At 49.6% G+C, this 17,373-nt stretch overlaps 1 protein-coding gene across 4 annotated transcripts; it reads right to left on the bottom strand.

The window, feature by feature from the left end:
• Positions 1-1,712: 1,712 nt before the first annotated feature.
• On the bottom strand, positions 1,713-17,317 carry cpeb2 (cytoplasmic polyadenylation element binding protein 2). 4 transcript variants are annotated; one of them, XM_028962894.1, is made up of 11 exons: positions 16,159-17,317; positions 14,945-15,211; positions 12,654-12,744; positions 11,116-11,166; positions 9,922-9,945; positions 8,904-9,077; positions 8,734-8,823; positions 7,743-7,861; positions 6,481-6,595; positions 6,206-6,387; positions 1,713-5,341 (listed from the first exon to the last, which is right to left on the bottom strand). In XM_028962894.1, exons 1-11 carry the CDS (start codon positions 17,023-17,025, stop codon positions 5,114-5,116), a joined length of 2,208 nt encoding a protein of 735 aa, XP_028818727.1. In that variant the 5' UTR covers positions 17,026-17,317; the 3' UTR covers positions 1,713-5,113. The 4 variants fall into 4 exon arrangements, with proteins under 4 accessions (XP_028818727.1, XP_028818728.1, XP_028818729.1 ...); XM_028962895.1 differs by lacking the exon at positions 9,922-9,945; XM_028962896.1 differs by lacking the exon at positions 11,116-11,166.
• Between the last annotated feature and the right edge of the window lie 56 nt (positions 17,318-17,373).

Here is a 17,373-nt window from a genome sequence, read left to right as displayed (position 1 = left end):
GTAGTAGCCTAGTGGGTAACACACTCGCATATGAACCAGAAGACCCAGGTTCAAACCCCACTTACTACCATTGTGTCCCTGAGCAAGACACTTAACCCTGAGTGTTTCCAGGGGAAGACTGTCCCTGTAACTACTGATTGTAAGTCTCTCTGGATAAGGGCGTCTGGTAAATACTGTAAATGTAAATTATGATATTGGTCTATCTAGGACAGCCTAGCTTAGATGATCATCACAGTTAGAGGGCAGTGGTGACCTAGCGGGTAAGGATGCGGATCCTTAATCAAAAATCCCGAGCCGGCAAGGTGCCACTGAGGTCCCCTTTATAAAGGTACCATCCTCACTCTGTCCAATGCTCCCACGGGGGGTAGGTTAAATGCAGAGGACACATTTTACTGTCTGCACTGTGGTGTGTCACATGTTTGGCTGAAAAAACACGTGTCTCACTCTGAGACTTGAGTATTGACTCTGTTTCACTGTGAACATTAGCGGGAAGGCTGGTTCCAAAGCTGATGAATTTATCCATACTTGGTGTCAGTATGAGTCTTGTGCGCACTGCTGTGCTGGGGCAGTGAAAACCTAAAACTGAAACCAGAAGCAGGGATGCAGACGGCAGAAATCCAAATGTTTTCAAATCTGTTTCAAATTATTATGCTGCAATCTTAAAACCATGTAAGGAAGATTTTGAGAGCAGTATAGAGAAGAGGGTCCATCATGACGAGAGCTCAGCATGAAGAACTCTGCCCTCTAGTGCTCTCTCCCAGAAATGAAGCGAAAAGCTTCACCGCGAACCACTAAACATCCAGGGTCTGGACATTAAACTGCACTGGACCCATAACGCAAATGAAATCTACAATAAAGGGGCAGGATGTACCTGCTGCAGAGGGTGGAGGACCTTCTGTGACTTGGTGGCGGCATCAGCCATGTTTTACGGTGTGGCCTGCTGGGGACAGAAAGAGGCCGAACAGGCTGTTCCGGAGGGCCAGCTCTGCTCTAGAATCCCCTCTGGACCCAGTGGTGGCAGTGAGTGACAGGAGAATGGTGGCTAAGCTGTCATCCCTGCTGCACAGCATCACCCACCACATGAGCAGCTCTTTCAGTGGCAGGCTTCTGCATCCACGGTGTGGGAAGGGTCTTTTATTGTGTACATTTGATGCTGTAATCTACTTTTGCTGCTCTTGTCTTCTACTGTCCACTTTCTGCCGAGACTATTTAAATTTCCCACTTGTGCCCATGCAGCGTGATTAATCGTATGGCATTATGGCAGCGTGACTTGGTGGGCGAGGTATGTCATGTCAGGGTGACACCATGAAAACCTGGCTTGCTGTTTAGCATATTTTTATATGTTAAAGAAGAAATGCTACAATGCAAATGAATCCCCCTTTTCACTTTCTGTGACAAGAGACCATGTCCACCTCTTCCTGCAGAATCTTTTCTGATAAATTCATTTCTAATTCATTTGCCTCCACAATAACAGGTTGAACATTTAGCTACTTCCTCCCAGTGTTACGATAGTATTGATTAAGAATTGGCTTTTTTGGACTTGGTCAACTCAAGAATCAAAAACTAGTAAATACATGTTTGTTTTTGCAAATCCTGCAGTTGCCTTAAGTGTGCCGTGCGATTGGTAGGCGTTTAACCTCGACCATTACGTAGAGCGTGTATACCATCAACAGTTAACAGCAGCACAGAGAAGCCAAAACAGGACTCACGCAGTCAACACAATGGGTCTTTATTTGGGAAATGAAAGAAATCAGATTTTTATCAACACCCCATTTAATTACAAAACAAACCAAAATAAAAATCCACGTCATGATATTCATTTTCCATATTCATTGATTAATTTTCCATATTAAAGAACCATTCAGTAATAATTACAATCCGGACACTTCATAAACCACTTGTGAGAATCTATACACAAACTCAGATTTAGAAACTAATAACTTTAACAATATTACAAAGATTTCCGCTTTAAAAATAATTCAACTTAAAATTATATTTTAGCAATTAGCATCATAAAATTATATATTTATATATATATCCACATAAAAATACAAAATAATATTAATGACACGTAATATGAAAAATTATTCCAAATATTTTGCTACTATTAAAATGAAATAAAAAAGAACAAACCAAAATGAAAAGAAATAGAAATATGCATGAAAAAGTCTCTCCTTTGTTAGCAAAACACTATCCAAAATAACTACAATCATTTACATCAGTACAAAGATATCTGGATTTAAAAATAGTTGCAATGAAAAAGGGGTTTCATTTTCTGACAGTAAAAAATGACACTGTGAATCAGAAATTTGCAAAATATGCAATGAAAAAAATAATTCTGCATTAAAAAGGTTTACACTGTAATTCTTACTTATTATACAAACATTAGAAACAGTATTGCACGTCACAACACAGATTCGAGGTTAGTCAGCCTTTCAAAATGTGTTAAATTCAAGTTTCAGCGCATCGATGAGGACCGGCCGCTGGGGCCGTGATGCAACAGGGGAGATTCTCAAGTGTCTTCCATGAACGTAATAAACCCTCAATGTTTCCTTCCTTCAGACAAACTGTCACGTATTCATATATTAATCATATTAATATATTAAAAGCTTTGATATATTAATATATGAATATATACATAATTGCATGGATGTTTCATGAAACTTTTTTTTTCCTTCCTTGAACAGAACCTGCTTCTGGACAGATTTATAAATAGTAGGAGAACTAAAATGTGTATAATAATAAGCCTACTGCAATAGAAAAATACAATCCAAATCAAATAGTTATTTGTCTACAAAAATAGTGAAATAAATATGATTTTTTTTACAAAAACTAAACCAAAAAATAAAACACACACACGCACGCACATTTATGCAAACACACACACAAAGCAACAGTGTTTAACACAGAGAACCAAACATGGAGCTCACAAACAACACAAAGAGCCCCAGTGTTGGGGAGGCGGGCGATGAGGGCGTCACCCAGGAAACGCCGGCCCAAGGGGGCGTTCCTTCATTTACGCGCCGTAACGCAGCTCGTCCACCATTTCACTGGACTGTCCTAACACGCACCGCCCGCCCGGCGTGCACACAATTCTTAAATAATTATCATGAAAAAAAATAAGCATTGTTAAATCATCTTGTATAATTAAAATATCTCCATATTTATATTAAAACAAGATTTAATATAAGGACAGGTTTTTGTTTTTTTTTTACTTCAGACCACCCAGCTGCTGCTATGGTGACGGCGAAACGAGACGGGGAGATGAACAGAAAAAGGTAGTGCATAATATTATCACGACATGATTAGCGAGGTCAAAGGTTAACGTTGTGTACGGGTAATAAATACTATATAGTTAAAAAAATAAATAAACATACGCACATCTCAGAGTAGTAGCAGTAGTAACAGGAGACACCGTGGACGGCTTCGAGGACAGCGAACACACACACACACACACACACGATCACGTGGCCACAGAAATGAGAACAGCTTTATCGAGTACAGTACCAAACTGCCAGTTAGGGCACCGGCGCACACTGCCATTAGAGAGATTGTCCCTACGAGTGATGGAAGGGGGAAGGGGACGTGACCTGAACACGGAGGAGAAGACCTTTTATCATTCTGTCCACTATCATTCGTCAATTGAAACACGATCTTCACATTTGTATTAAACGGCCACAGTAACTAAATACCGACCAAATTATTCCGAGTAACGTGGCTACGGCAGCCCGTCTCCGTCTGTCGATGCTCAGGGAGGCTGTGGTGAGGGAACAGGTCAAGGCCAGACGTCAGGAAGTTCCAATTTGTCTCAAAAGAACAGAAAGCAAATGAAAAGAACCTCAATCCACACTAACTACACACACACAGCACGGAGAGACGACACGGACACCAACAACCACAAACACCACAACTTTTTTTCTGTTTTGTTTCGGATTTTTGATTTTTTTTTCTTTAAATTCCCACAAACCACTTGTACACAAAACGTCCAGACGTCCTAATCTAAGACTAACGCTGCGTCCTGTAGAATAATCATGTAAATGGATCACCACATCAACACATGCAAGTTTTAAAAGTTTTCAACTTTTTTTTTTTTTAATCTTACTCTTAATACCTAGCTCTTTGATATTTCTGTCATGCTACATAGTGTTTCTTTTTTTTTTTGTTTAATTCTGTAATATGACTGTTGTACCGTGAGATAAATTTTTCCCCCTATACGTGTCGGTAACCTCTATACTGCATGCAGATGCTGTATAGTCACAAACATGCACTTAAAAGATTTCACATTCGCGTCTTCTATAGCAACGTGGTCAGCATGGCTGTGTGACACAGCAGTTCGCAAGCTCCTTTTTGGCAGGATGGCAAACAGGAGAACACCTACAATTCTACTCGTGTATTGTAATATAGCAGCAAAGCTTCTTAAATAGCTTGTGTTCGGGGAAAAAAAACTGTGGATAGAGCTCGCTTGGTTATTTTTGAGGTATTGTTCTTCTGGTCACGTAGAAACGCCAGAAGCTGCGAGTTCTGCTCTGGGTGGGTGGAGATATACTTTCATGCTTCCTATGGTTTGCTACCTTTGGTTAATGACCTGGGACGGGCTGTAGAGTCAGTAAGATAACCGCTTATGCTTCATTATTTAAATCCAGAAACGGGTGCGTGCTTCGCCCACTCAGGAAGGGGTCGGGGGGAGGGGTCTAGCAGCAGACAGACAGACAGACAGGCTGCCCCCCTCCCCCCCATGCCAAACATTCGCTCATCTACCTTAAATCTCAAATATAAAAATAATTTTGGAAAAAAAAAAAAAAAACAATAAAAAAAAAAAAATCTCTCTTTCGTGTTAATTTCATAAAAACAAAAAATTAAATAAGCTAAAAAGAACGTGAAAGTACCACATAAAATGTTATCGGAGCCTGAGATGGGGGTGGTTTGGTGAATAACTGAGGCTTGTAGTGTTTTGGCTGCTACAAAAGTTAAATATCTGATATATATATATATATATATGTGTGTGTCTGTTTATATTGTATACTGTTATGTACTCTATACTGATAGCTTGGGGGTGGGGGCGGAAAAAGCACTTATTCTTGCCACGCGTTCTCCCCACGACGCCTCGGGACCCTCAGTTCCAGCGGAAGTGGATCTGGCGCGGCCGGTCGGCTCCCTCCTTGACCAGCGGCTTGTGGAACTCCCGTCCGGCGCGGGAGTGGATGTTGGCCCAGCAGAACTCGCAGTAGTACTGCAGGCAGGTGACATTGGCGCAGAAGAACGGGGCGAACTTCCCGCCGCAGCGCGCCCCCTGGCATTCGTCACACAGCTGGTCGTCCAGCACGTACGGCTTCACCTCCACCTGCAGGGGGCAGCATCAGCATCAGCGTACACACTTTATCACCAGGGCTCACCTGCGCTCACGTTCTGACCAGAGGACACTTACATTTATCAGACGCGGTTATCCAGAATGACTTACATTCAGTAATGACAGGGACAGTCCCCCGGAGACACTCGTGTCTTACTCAGGGACACAATGGTTGTAAGTGGGTGTCGGCCTAGTGGGTAACACACTCGCCAAAGAACCAGAAGACCCAGGTTCAAATCCCACTTACTACCATCATGTCCCTGAGCAAGCTTAACCCTGAGTGTCTCCAAGGGGGACTGTCCCTGTAACTACTGATTGTAAGACACTCTGGATAAGGGCGTCTGATAAATGCTGTAAATGTAAAGTGGGGTTTGAACCTGTAACTTTTTCTGGTTTATAGGCAAGTAGGCTACTTCCACCCCCCAGAAGACCACTGCTGACCAGGTTCGATTAAGGTTTGGGTCCATTCACCACCCAAAAATGTGCAGCCAGCAGCCGTCCTGTGGTCAATAACTGACCAACGATGGAAGGAAGGAAGATGCTGGGCATCTAAATGATGGCCTCTAAGGGTGTTTTTAGTCCTTTTAATGAACTCACACTGATCAGTCAGCATTTTTGAGCTTTTTTCTGTGAACATACACCAGGCGGAGACACATGGAAGGAGGACAAAGTTCAGGCAGACAGACACAGAGCTACAGCAGACAGCCTTTAGGCTAATTCAATAAGGGCTAACAAGCTTTCTGCTCTCCACAGACTGCAGTCTGATAATCTCAGTGTCTGGCATACACACAAGCTTAAAATTACCCTTTAGCATTACTGTAATGTTTTTCCTTTTAACCTTATTCGTCTGAGACGTACCCGCTTGTCAATGTCCCCGTGCTGCAGCTGGACAAACCGGGCGCTGATGGCGGCGATGTAGCTCTGCTGATTGGAGAAGGCCACGCGCCCCGCCCCTTTGGGATACTTCAGCTCTGGATCGGTGTCGATTCCCGCGTAGCAGACCCCGCCGTACAGGCGGTCCATGATCATGGCCAACTCCACTGGGGAGAGGAGACACACCACGGTGGTTGGTGGCAGAGAAAAACAAGGATGCAGATTTTACAGATTTGCCTGTACTGGAACTGGAAATTTACCTGCTCGGAGGGGGCGGGGCACTCCTCCCACAAAGATGGTCTTACGAGGGTCCAGGGGCTGTGAGCCGTCCATCACAAAGTCACTGTCACTAAGGTTCCATGGGCGAATCTGGACCTGTGGACAAAAGCTGACTTAAAATGTTGCATCCTTTCATACTTCAACCTGATATTTCATGCTATTTCTGATATGATATTTCAGTACAGAAGTAGTGGTGGCCTAGCGGTTAGGGAAGAGGTCCCATAATCAAAAGGTTGCCGGTTTGAATCCCGATCTAACAAGGTGCCACTGAGGTGCCACTGAGCAAAGCACCGTTCCCACACACTGCTCCCCAGGCGCCTGTCATGGCTGCCCACTGCTCACTCAGGGTGATGGTTAAAAGCAGAGGACACGTTTCATTGTGTCACCGTGTGCTGTGCTGCAGTGTGTCACAATGACAATCACTTCACTTTCACTGTTCAGAAGGTGCACTCTGCGATCAAAAAGTTGACGGACACATCTCGCCCTCAGCGGCCGCAATCTTGACTACACAGTGGAAGGGGAGTGAGCGTTGTCATGTGATAATCAGGGTCAAATGTCACAATGTGTGTTTCAACACCCTGCTGAGCGATACATGTGGTGCTACATGGACGTGTGGTACCATATGGTACTCTGATGATACGGGGTTTGGTCTCTCTGTCCCTCTGTTCACGTTTACTGAACATGTTGAGTCTAAAATGTGGAATAATAGACCGGCTTGTATGGAAATTAATTCAGTCAGTAGTGTTGTTTTTATCGTAACATTTTTGTCAATATCTTTGAAAACGAGATGAGCCACAATGTAATTTCTGGCCATCTGACAATAACTATAACAAAATCTATCATGTAATATTGTTGACGAATAAAAACAAGACTAAATGTGATTTACAAAATAGAAACGGGGAGAAATGTCCACTTGAATGGATGTTGAGTATTCTTAATTCTATAAGATGACAATAATTATACAATAATAAGATTTGTTTTAATTATGAAATGGGTCTGACTAAAAAATTTTGTTTTGTCTGTTCTACTTGGTACTTGACTATACTGACTGGGTTAAATAGAATTTCATTACAAAAAAAGAGTAAAATACCAATTTTATTAACTAAAACTGGATATTCAAGGATAATTCTGACTAATATAAATGATGACATCCTGACGCAAAGACTAGACTACAAGTAAACTTAGGACAGGCCGCCAAAAAGAACTATATCAGTCCGTGGTGTTTGTGTGCTGCTGAACTCACTGGCTTGTCCTTGATGGTTGGACTGGAGACACACAGGTACAGTTTTCCGTCCTCCTCCAGGCAGGCCTCGATCAGAGCTTGGACTGAGCTCTCCTCTTGAAACAGCAGGAAGGCGTAACCTGCACACACACACACACACACACACACACACTCAATTATCCACTCCCATTATGGCATGTAGTAAAATGGTAAGCTGTCCTAGTTGACCAAGTGTACGATCTCGAGGGTGGTAGTAGCCTAGCGGGATCAAATCCCGCTTACTACCGTTGTGTCCCTGAGCAAGACCCTTAACCCTAAATTGGTCCTGGGAGACTGTCCCTGTACCTACTGATTGTAAGTCGCTCTGGATAAGGGCGTGTGATAAATGCTGTAAATGTAAATGCAAATCTCTGCTTCGTTGGCTTCATCTTATTCATACATGTTCCCCACAATGCACTGAAATGTGCTTATACAACTGGAATTAATATATAGCTATAATATATATTTAATTGTTTTTGTCACTGCGATACACTGCAGCACAGCACACATTCATCACAACGAAATGTGTCCCATCGCCCTTGGTGAGCAGCGGGCAGCCATGACAGGCCCGGGGAGCAGTGTGTGGGGACGAGACCGTCATCAAGGGGACCTCAGTGGCACCTTGGCGGTTCGGGATTTGAACCCGCAACCCTTCGGTTATAACCCTTCCTCACCTGCTAGGCCACAACTGTGAACTTAAGTAAGATCTTAAAGATGCTGAGGTAACTGTAACCCTTATTAAATACCAGGTGGTTGCTACGTATAAATCAGCGCTGCAGTGTAGGTTTGAACCTGGAATCAATGCAGTTCTCTTCTCATCAGACCAAAGAACCCAGCGGTACGAGACCGTAACCGAGGCAACTGACGGTGAACTCTATCACTCATGATCACTGCGCCACAGTTAGAAGTAGGCAGGCCTGAGCGTCGGGTCCACCATGTGGTTATGTCTGGAGTTGTCTGCGGCAGCAGGTACCTTTAGGGGGGAAGTACGACTTGCTCTCCGCCTTGTGTGGCCAGTCCACCACCAGGTGGCCGAAGCGGCGGAAGCTGGAGGTGATCTCGTCTGGCACGAGGAAGATGGAGAAAGACGTGTTAACGCCCAAGGACGGGTGTCAGGATGAAAGCTTCTTCTCGGCCACTGACCTTCATCGATGTCTGGAGGGAGGCCCCCGACAAACACCTTGCGAGAGAAGCGCTCGATGCGCTCGCCGTTCTGGTGGGGGTAACAGTTGGGCGAGCCGAGGACCCCCGGGACGCCTTGGTTGCCGTGGCCATCGTCAAGGAGACCGTCGTCGATGGGGAACAGCGAAGAGCGCCCTGCGGGACAACCATGCTGTTACACAAGGCTGCGGCGGAGGACGGGGAACTCGCGCGGTTACATGGATGCAGCGCTGGACGTGTCGCTGGGGCGCATTTACTGTAACTTCCAGCACTGATGCATGTATCAAGCGCAACACGTAGCACGAGGACGGGCTGCGAGCTGCGCCACGAAGCGAAAATGAGAACCAGGCTCGGCCCATGCACTATTGTTAAGACGATGACAGGTAATTAGGGGAGCGGTGTACATTTTGTCCGTAACGTGAAGGGGACCCGCACACCCCTGAGTGAAATTGATTCGTTCCGATGTGAAGTTGGTGGGGCGGCTTATTTCATCAGAGCTCATAAAAAGCCCCCGACCTTCCGATGGCCTGCGGACAAACCTGGACGTGTCTGACAGTGACTGGGAATCATGTCATAGCAGGGGTCAGGTGGCCTGGACTAATCCATGAAGCATTTCAGCCCGAAGCCCTTTGAAACACTAAGCGGCGGTAAAAGTGGACGTCCCTGCCGAGTAAAAACAGGCGGCGCGTTAATCTTCGCCGAAGTTCTGCATGACGGCCACGCTGTGTCGTAAACAGCCTTTAGCCATCAGCCTAACCATTGGGATTTGGCAAATGCAGCCCGTGTACTTGCCGCCGCCATTTATTGGGCTGGGCCTTTTCCCTGAAAAACGATTTCAGGCTTATTATTTATTGATTTATTTTGCTGCATCTCCGGAATCCCAGTTCGCTCTCGCCCGCCTCCTTCTTTTTGCTCTTTCGCGGTTAAATGGCGGCTCCTCCTGTCCCAGTGTTAGAGAAGCCATGCCAACACACAACACGACACAGGAAGCGGGGGTTACCTCGTCGTCTCCCATAGCTCCTCGCTGCATGTAAACAGAGCAGAGTAGATTTTAGCAGAGAAGAGAGAAGAACAGGGAAATGAACTGCACCGGGCCCCGTGGCTCCGGCCAGGCCAGTACATGGAATGCCGTTCACTAGACTGGACTTGCGTGAAAAAACGGATCCGAATGCTCTCGGGAACTCATCCTGCCAGCCATGTGACACATATCTGGGATTCCTGCCGGTCATGTGACCAGCGGCGCGGCTGCACCTCCGAGCAAGTCATGTGACATGCAGCAACTATTCCGCTGGCTCATGTGACCCACATTCCGAAAGCTCTCAGCTGAGTTCATGACAAACACTGGCTTGTTTCTGCGACACGGACGTGTGATCCAGCGGATGGATCGAATCGGACTCGTTTCCACAGCAAATCTGAGTGCGGTGCCTCGAGCGGGGTGGGGTGGTCAACCACGTGAGTCACAAGAACATGTTGATTTCCCTCATCCAGCACCCCCAACATGGTCGTTTCGACTGATTTAAATGTATAAACACAACATGAGGTGGTGAATGAGGGATGAATTACAGGAAGGAATTTTGGGTCCATTAGAAGAACGAACACCGTGAAGTGATTGTCATTGTGAAACATTGCAGCACGGCACACGGTGGCACAACGAAATGTGTCCTCTGCTTTTAACCATCACCCTTGGTGAGCAGTGGGCAGCCATGACAGGCGCCCGGGGAGCAGCGTGTGGGGACGGTGCTTTGCTCGGTGGCACCTTGGCGGATCGGGATTCGAACCGGCAACCTTCTGATTACGGGGCCGCTTCCTTAACCGCCAGGCCACCACTGCCCCAGTGGCTGTTCCAAATGTATGGGAAACCCCCATCACAGCAGTGCAAAGTGCACACTCATGGAAAACGGGAGAAGAAATGGCAGAGCACACACTCATTGGCCACTTTATTAGCTCCACTGACCCAAGGCTAGTTTTCAAGTTTTCCCAGACAGGGTAGAAGATGGCCGAATATGACTCCCTATCTTTACTCTCTAATAGGTCTGTAATAAAAGTGGCCAGAGAGTGAATGTTACTAATTCTATATGACTCTATGAGCATGTTCCATAATAACCGCTGCAGGGCCTGATCCGTCCGTGTTGCAGATAACATGCAGACAGAGGAAGCCAGACATGAGGAGACATGAGAGAGGAGACATAATTACCACTGAGCATGAGCAGGCCATCTGCCCCGGGGTGAGGGCATCCCACTCGGCCTGAACAGACAGATGCAGACGAGGATGAGACACGGGACAGGTGGACAACCTGATTCTGGTGTGTGTGTCACATGACTTGCTCCGTTTGTTACCAGGACACCAGCAGGGTGGTAGCAGCCTAGTGGGTAAGACACTCGCCTATAATCCATAAAGACCATAAAGTTCCCAGGTTCATACCCCACGCACTACAGTTTGTGCCTGAGCAAGAAGCTCGGTGTTGTCAGACGTACGATAATGATCATATTTGTACCATAATTCTATCCTCTGTATGATCAATAATTCCAAAACCTTTGTTAGCACGACAGGGTGCAGATTTCAGATTTTTCGCAGCATCGCCATCAGACCTAAATAAATGAACGGGTGAAAGAGCCCAGTTTTACTGTAATGCTTCCTGTCGCTGTTGCAACGTGCAGATGACGTTCTGGGACTTGATACCCACACAGGTAGAGGCGCTGTTCTGCCCCAGAACTGTTCTGTGGGTAAAAGTTGCATTAAACACTATAATATGCCCGGCCTATCACGACATGCGTTCCTGAAGCAGATTTCCTGAGCGACGGAAACTGGAAATTGGTTGTGTACGAGAATTTTTCTCAAAGTGCAATAGTTAAAAGATGCTGGCGTCTGGTAAATGTCCTACCCAGCCTCACACAGTTTTTAAAAAATGGCTCCTCAGCATGAGGGCCGGTGTGACATTTCAGCCACTGTCGCAAACTGACAAAACATCAGTTTAAAACGATACGGCCGCCTTCAAAACAAAGATGCCCCGTTTGATTGGCTTACTTGTATTTCAGAGCGTTTAAAGATTCAGGACGGCCGTCTGAAGGCAGGACATTGTGTGTGTACCTGCGGCCACCTGACACCCGCACGCACTTCCACTGACCTCCACTGGTTCTGCAGCGTTCATTAACGTCATTAACATTTCATATTTCCAGAGCCCTTCTACACGGCTACCTGCGAAGCGGCCCTGGGCCGCGTTATCTGGGCCAGCCTGGCCATTTTAGCCTGCGCGGTGGCGGCCCGGAGGGACCCTCTCGCCAGGCCGGCGCTGTTCCCTTCCCCCCAGGCTGCGCCGGTGTCACACGCGGTGGCGATGACGGCAGCGCTAAATTTAGGGCCCCCCCCTCCCTTCTCCTCCATCTGCTCCATCGGACAGAGCCGCGCCCAAACCCCCCCGACTCTCCCACACACGGACCTGCGCGTGTTCACCTTTGACCCAGGAATATCTGCATTGTTAGAATCGCTCTCTCTCGATGGGATTTCTGGGAAAAAAAATTAAGCCCGTTTCCGGCGTGAGCCGGTGGGATTTCTGAGACCCTAATGGGATTTTTGGCCTGCGATTAAGCTCACGCAACTCCGTTATGAAATTCTCACATTCCCCACTTGCATGCTGGGTGTCAAAGGTCACTTGGGGGTTAAAAGGTTAAGCAATATCAAACGTCTAGGTGGTTAGCTTAACAAAATGGCGTCCCGCCTGCTAACAGACTCACCCTTCAGCGGGTCCTGCTCCGCCCGCATGATGTCGATCAGGGAGCTTTCCAGGGAGTGCATGTTCAGACTGTCGTACATTCTGGAGCGATCCTGAGGGAGAAGAACGGGGAGAGTGTCATGCTACGCTAACGCTACACACAGAGTGGGGCAAAATTTACAAATTTGTCCATTAATAACGTCCATAACTAAGCTGCATCATTATTTGTATTTTGTTCCTTTTTCGGGGGGTGAAAAAACCCAATAACCAGGTATTAATCAATATTGAAAAATGAGAAATACATTTGCGGATGATATTGGCGTGACATGGCGAGTGATGCTGCTGGTGGGCCTCTGAGAAAGGAGTACGAACTGCTTTCATCATTAGCCATTTGAACAGCGTAAATAAGCTGTTTGCTACGTTATCAGTACGGTAGCAGCTAGCGGCTCTGGCTAGCAATAAAATTATGACATTGACGTTACATTAACGTTAAAATAACATTAATAAGCGTAATAGCATAGCACAATTATTTGAGTCTTAAAAAGTATCATGTTTCCTTTGTTCTTCGTTTGCACTGCATAAAGGTAAGTTAATTACATTAAAGGTACGTAACTACGAAAATTGAGCTGCCTTATGTTACTGCCCGCATCGTTAAAACCCCTATTATAGTTTATAACGTCATAGAATTTATAGAATGATATTGAATGTCTGCACGTGTGTCCTAAACAACGTCATGCAAAATGTAACACGGCCTGAATGCTGATACGTCATTTTTCGTGTTGTGAATACGTATCACTATTACACGTATTCTGTTACATGTATCCGGGCCCTGGTTACACGCTAAACACACACACACACACACACACAAGCCTTGATAATTATCCCAGGATTACTGCACACCGAACATGCACACACGCGCGGGATGAAAATTCTTTCCGTCTTTATTCACCCCGACTACGGAGGCGTGCGCGGCAGCGGGTCCCCCCGGTACGGTAATCACCACGCCGCAGGGACGCGGGCGAGACGTAAGGGCATCCTGCGGGCACCGCCGGGGCACAGGTGACGGGCCCATCGCTCCTGCTGACGGAGGTGCTAAATTCTCCTCCCGGCTGCTATATTTAACCCAGAGAGCGCCACATTCCCTGCATGTCCCCGTCTTTATGGCACTGGGACCGATCCGAATCGTCGGAAATAAGAAATATTGGTAGTAGCCTAGTGGATAAGACCCTGATCTATGATCCAGAAGACCCAGGTTCAAACCCCACTTACTAACATTGTGTACCTGAGCAGGACACTTACCCTGAGTGTCTCCAGGGGGGGACTGTCCCTGTAACTACTGACTGTAAGTGGATAACAGCAGCGCCAGAGCATTAACCAATAAAAAACATGGGCCGGTGATTTTAGCAGATAAAAACCACTTTGCACCGTACTGGGGCCCGTCCCTTTCCGAGTTATTCTAGAATGTATTGTTTTAGAATTTAATGATATAAAACGTCCCCGTGCAGAGGGCCTTTGAGCCGAAACTGTCAGGGCAACGTGCTCCGGTCACTTCCGTGCCTGTCACGCTGATGGCTGCGCAAAAGCAGGACGAATCAGAGTGGGCCGCCGTCGACTTACTTCCCATCCCTCACTCGCTCTCACGCAAGGCCTGCTGGGAGTCACTTTCCCCGCTCGCTCCGTCTCGGCCCCCGGCGGTGACGCAGCAGGGCCCGGAGGAAGGAGGACGCGCACGGAATGCCAGGAATTCTGAGTGGGACACTGTTTATGGAAATGAACAACAGCACGGCGTGCCGCCTGCTTCCTGGAAAAGGATTAGGAACGTTGGAAGGGAGAAAGCGGCCAGGTCTGGGTATGTCCTTTAAAGGGCCGGGCTGTTTTATGGGTCGCGCACCTCGTCGTTACCCCACTACCTACAATTTACCTCCATAAGAGGTTACAGCCATAACACGTACAACACCACGGACCCGGACCCTTCATTCGCCCCACCATGTCAATACATCGGGGGCAGTGGTGGCCTAGCGGTTAAGGAAGCGGCCCCAAGGGTGATGGTTAAATACAGAGGACACATTTCACTGTGTCACCGTGTGCTGTGCTGCTGTGTATTACAAGTGACAATCACTTATACTTATATAGAAGGTTGTCGGTTCGAATCCCGAGCAAGGCACCGTCCCCACACACTGTTCGCCGGGCGCGGTGACGGTTAAAAGCAGAGGACCCATTTTGTTGTGTCACCGTGTGCTGTGCTGCTATGTATCACAATGACAATCACTTCACAATTTATCATCCCGAGGACAAAACTAAGCGTGGACGCACCTGCAGGGGCAGCAGCGTGTTGCTGTTGCCGTCCGTGCGGAAAACGTTCTCCTCGATCCAGGACTTGGGCCCGAGGGAGCCGGCGGAGCGCGGGAACTTGGGCGGGGCGATGACGTTGCTGGAGAAGGGCTTCTTCATGGGGGAGGCGTGGCCGGCGGAGCCCGGGACGCCCATGCCCCCGCGCCGGTGGTCCCTTCCCCAGGACATGCCCGCGGAGGTCCAGCCGCCGCCCTGGTGGGCGCCCCACGGAGACGGTTTCACCATCGGCTGCACAGACGAATGGCGTGTGTTAATGCCGCCACCGGACGGGTGTGTGCGTGTGTGTAGGGCGGTAGTAGCCTAGCGGGTAACACACTCGCCAACGAACCAGAAGACCCAGGTTCAAATCCCACTTACTACCATAGTGTCCCTGAGCAGGACACTTAACGCTGAGTGTCTCCAGGGGGGGGACTGTCCCTGTAACTACTGATTGTAAGGCTCTCTGGATAAGGGTAAATGTAAATGTGTGTCCGCTGTTCCAAGCGCTCCTGCTGCGGCCTTGGCCTAACACATCCTGCTCCAGGCTGCGGGGCGGGGGTAAGAAGATTTAGAGCTTTGAGAATCCCACATCTCTCCCACGAACATTAATCGCCGGCGCCACACGAACGCGGCACCATCTTCACACGCGCACAAAATCATTTTTTAAATAAGGCTGAGGCCAACATCTCCACTCCGCGTCCCTATACACAAAGGGCCACTCCCTACCACAGTCATGTGACCCGACTCCACCTTCACGCCGCTTATTCCGGCCTGAAGCGCCACGCGGACGCCATAGAGCGGGTTCGGAGACGCCTCCGGAATCCTCACCCCGGTTGGAATCACCGTCAGGCGCCGAGGCGGAGCGGGGGTGTCCTTCTCCGGCCTTATCCACCCCCCCCTTGGTAGATAGTAGATCTAGATGTGGGGTCGGTGCGGATCGGCAGTTCCGCGGCGCGCCTGCAGGGGCCGCTGTTTCCCCGACGCACCTTCCTTCTTCGTTAGTAATTACTTCTTTAGTAATAAAACGACGACGAATGCCGGAACCCGATAAAACGCCGCCGACTGAACGACACGGGAAACGCGGAACGCGGCTCGGCCACACGTCGCCGGACGCGTAGAAGAGAAAAACGACGTGCGGTGGCGGCGTCCAGACACAATGAGGGCCGGGAGTGGGGCCGGGTGCAGGGCCGCCTCACCTGGTGGCTGTAGCCGTTCCTCTGCTGCAGGAAGGCGCCCTGCTGCGGGGGCATCTGGGGGCTGGCCGGGGAGCGGCGGCTCTGCGGCGGCGGGACGCTGATCTGCGGGGAGAAGGGGCCGCCGAAGCCCTGCACGCTGATGCCGGCGCACAGGTTACCTGACACCGAGGAGAAGCTCTGGAAGAAGGCCGGGTTGATGGAGGAGGGGATCCCGGGGTAGAAGCTGTGGTCGGGCTCGCCGGCGGGGACCGGGTGGCCGGGGTTGGCCGAGCCGGAGGCGGGCGGAGGAGGGGGGCTCGTCTGGACGGACCAGGGGGTCCCGAAACCGGGGAGCGTCGGGGACGCCGGGCCGCCGCCGCCGGGGTTCTGCATGTCGGGATGCGGGAGGCTGGAGAAGGCGGCGCCGGGGGAGTCCATCTGGAGCTGAACGCCGCTCGGCTTATCCGCGTCGGCTTCGGCCTCCTCCTCCGCCGACGGACCGCGGGACTGGTGGCCGGTGCCCGGGTCCTGGGCCGGGTGACCAAATTCTCCCGCGGGCGGGGGCGGCTCGGGGCAGCCCGGCTGCTGGTGCGTCTTCCGGTCGCGCTGAAGGTCACAGCAGAAGCGCTCCTGGCCCACCGTGGCCTGGAACCCGGCGAGGCGCGGCCGGCTCTGGCTCCTCTCGGCGGCCGCGGGCTCCTGCGGGGCGCTCAGCGCCGCCGGCTCCTCCTGCGCGGCGCGCTGCCGGGCCGCGGCGGTGAGGAACAGGGCGGACACCGCGGCGGCGCCGCTGCGCGACACCGGGACCGCCGGGCCGGGGCAGAACTGGCCGTCGGCGCCGCCGTTTATACTCACTGGCTGCAGCAAGCCGAACCCGTAATCGCCCATTTATTCATAAAAAGAACGACGCGAACATTTACAGCGGGTTCGGGCCCGGGACGGGAACGGAAGGAGGGGCCAAGGTCGCGTCGGTCGTCCTTTGCCGCATCGACCTCCGGCGCGCTTCTCTCTCTCCCCCCGCGACGTCACTGTACGCGGACGCTACGTTCTCATGTCGGCACCACGACCGGCGTCGGTCCCCGGCGAATCGTCCCCGAACCGACGGCGCGACCCCCTCCTCTCCTTTGGCCGGCGGATCCTGCTGCGGCAATAAAGGATTAAGCGTCCCGAGCGGCGCCCACGTCAGCGGCGCGTCACGGGGCCCCGCCCCCCGTACCGCATTATTTGCGTCATGGG

The sequence above is a fragment of the Denticeps clupeoides genome, chromosome 19 (genome assembly GCF_900700375.1).
Source record: "Denticeps clupeoides chromosome 19, fDenClu1.1, whole genome shotgun sequence".
In the NCBI taxonomy this organism is placed as follows: Eukaryota; Metazoa; Chordata; class Actinopteri; order Clupeiformes; family Denticipitidae; genus Denticeps; species Denticeps clupeoides.
The sequence above is the reverse complement of the archived record's forward strand: the minus strand, read 5'-3'. Positions and strand labels throughout refer to the sequence as shown.

Bases quoted from the DNA above. Each gene is read 5' to 3' on its own strand.
- cpeb2 (XM_028962894.1), bottom strand. From the start codon at position 17,025: ATGGGCGATTACGGGTTCGGCTTGCTGCAGCCAGTGAGTATAAACGGC. The intron at 12,745-14,944 runs GTGCGTCCACGC...CTTCTCCCTCAG, and splicing joins ACACGCTGCTGCCCCTGCAG to GATCGCTCCAGAATGTACGA. The intron at 11,167-12,653 runs GTGAGTCTGTTA...CTGTCTGTTCAG, and splicing joins GGAGCAGGACCCGCTGAAGG to GCCGAGTGGGATGCCCTCAC.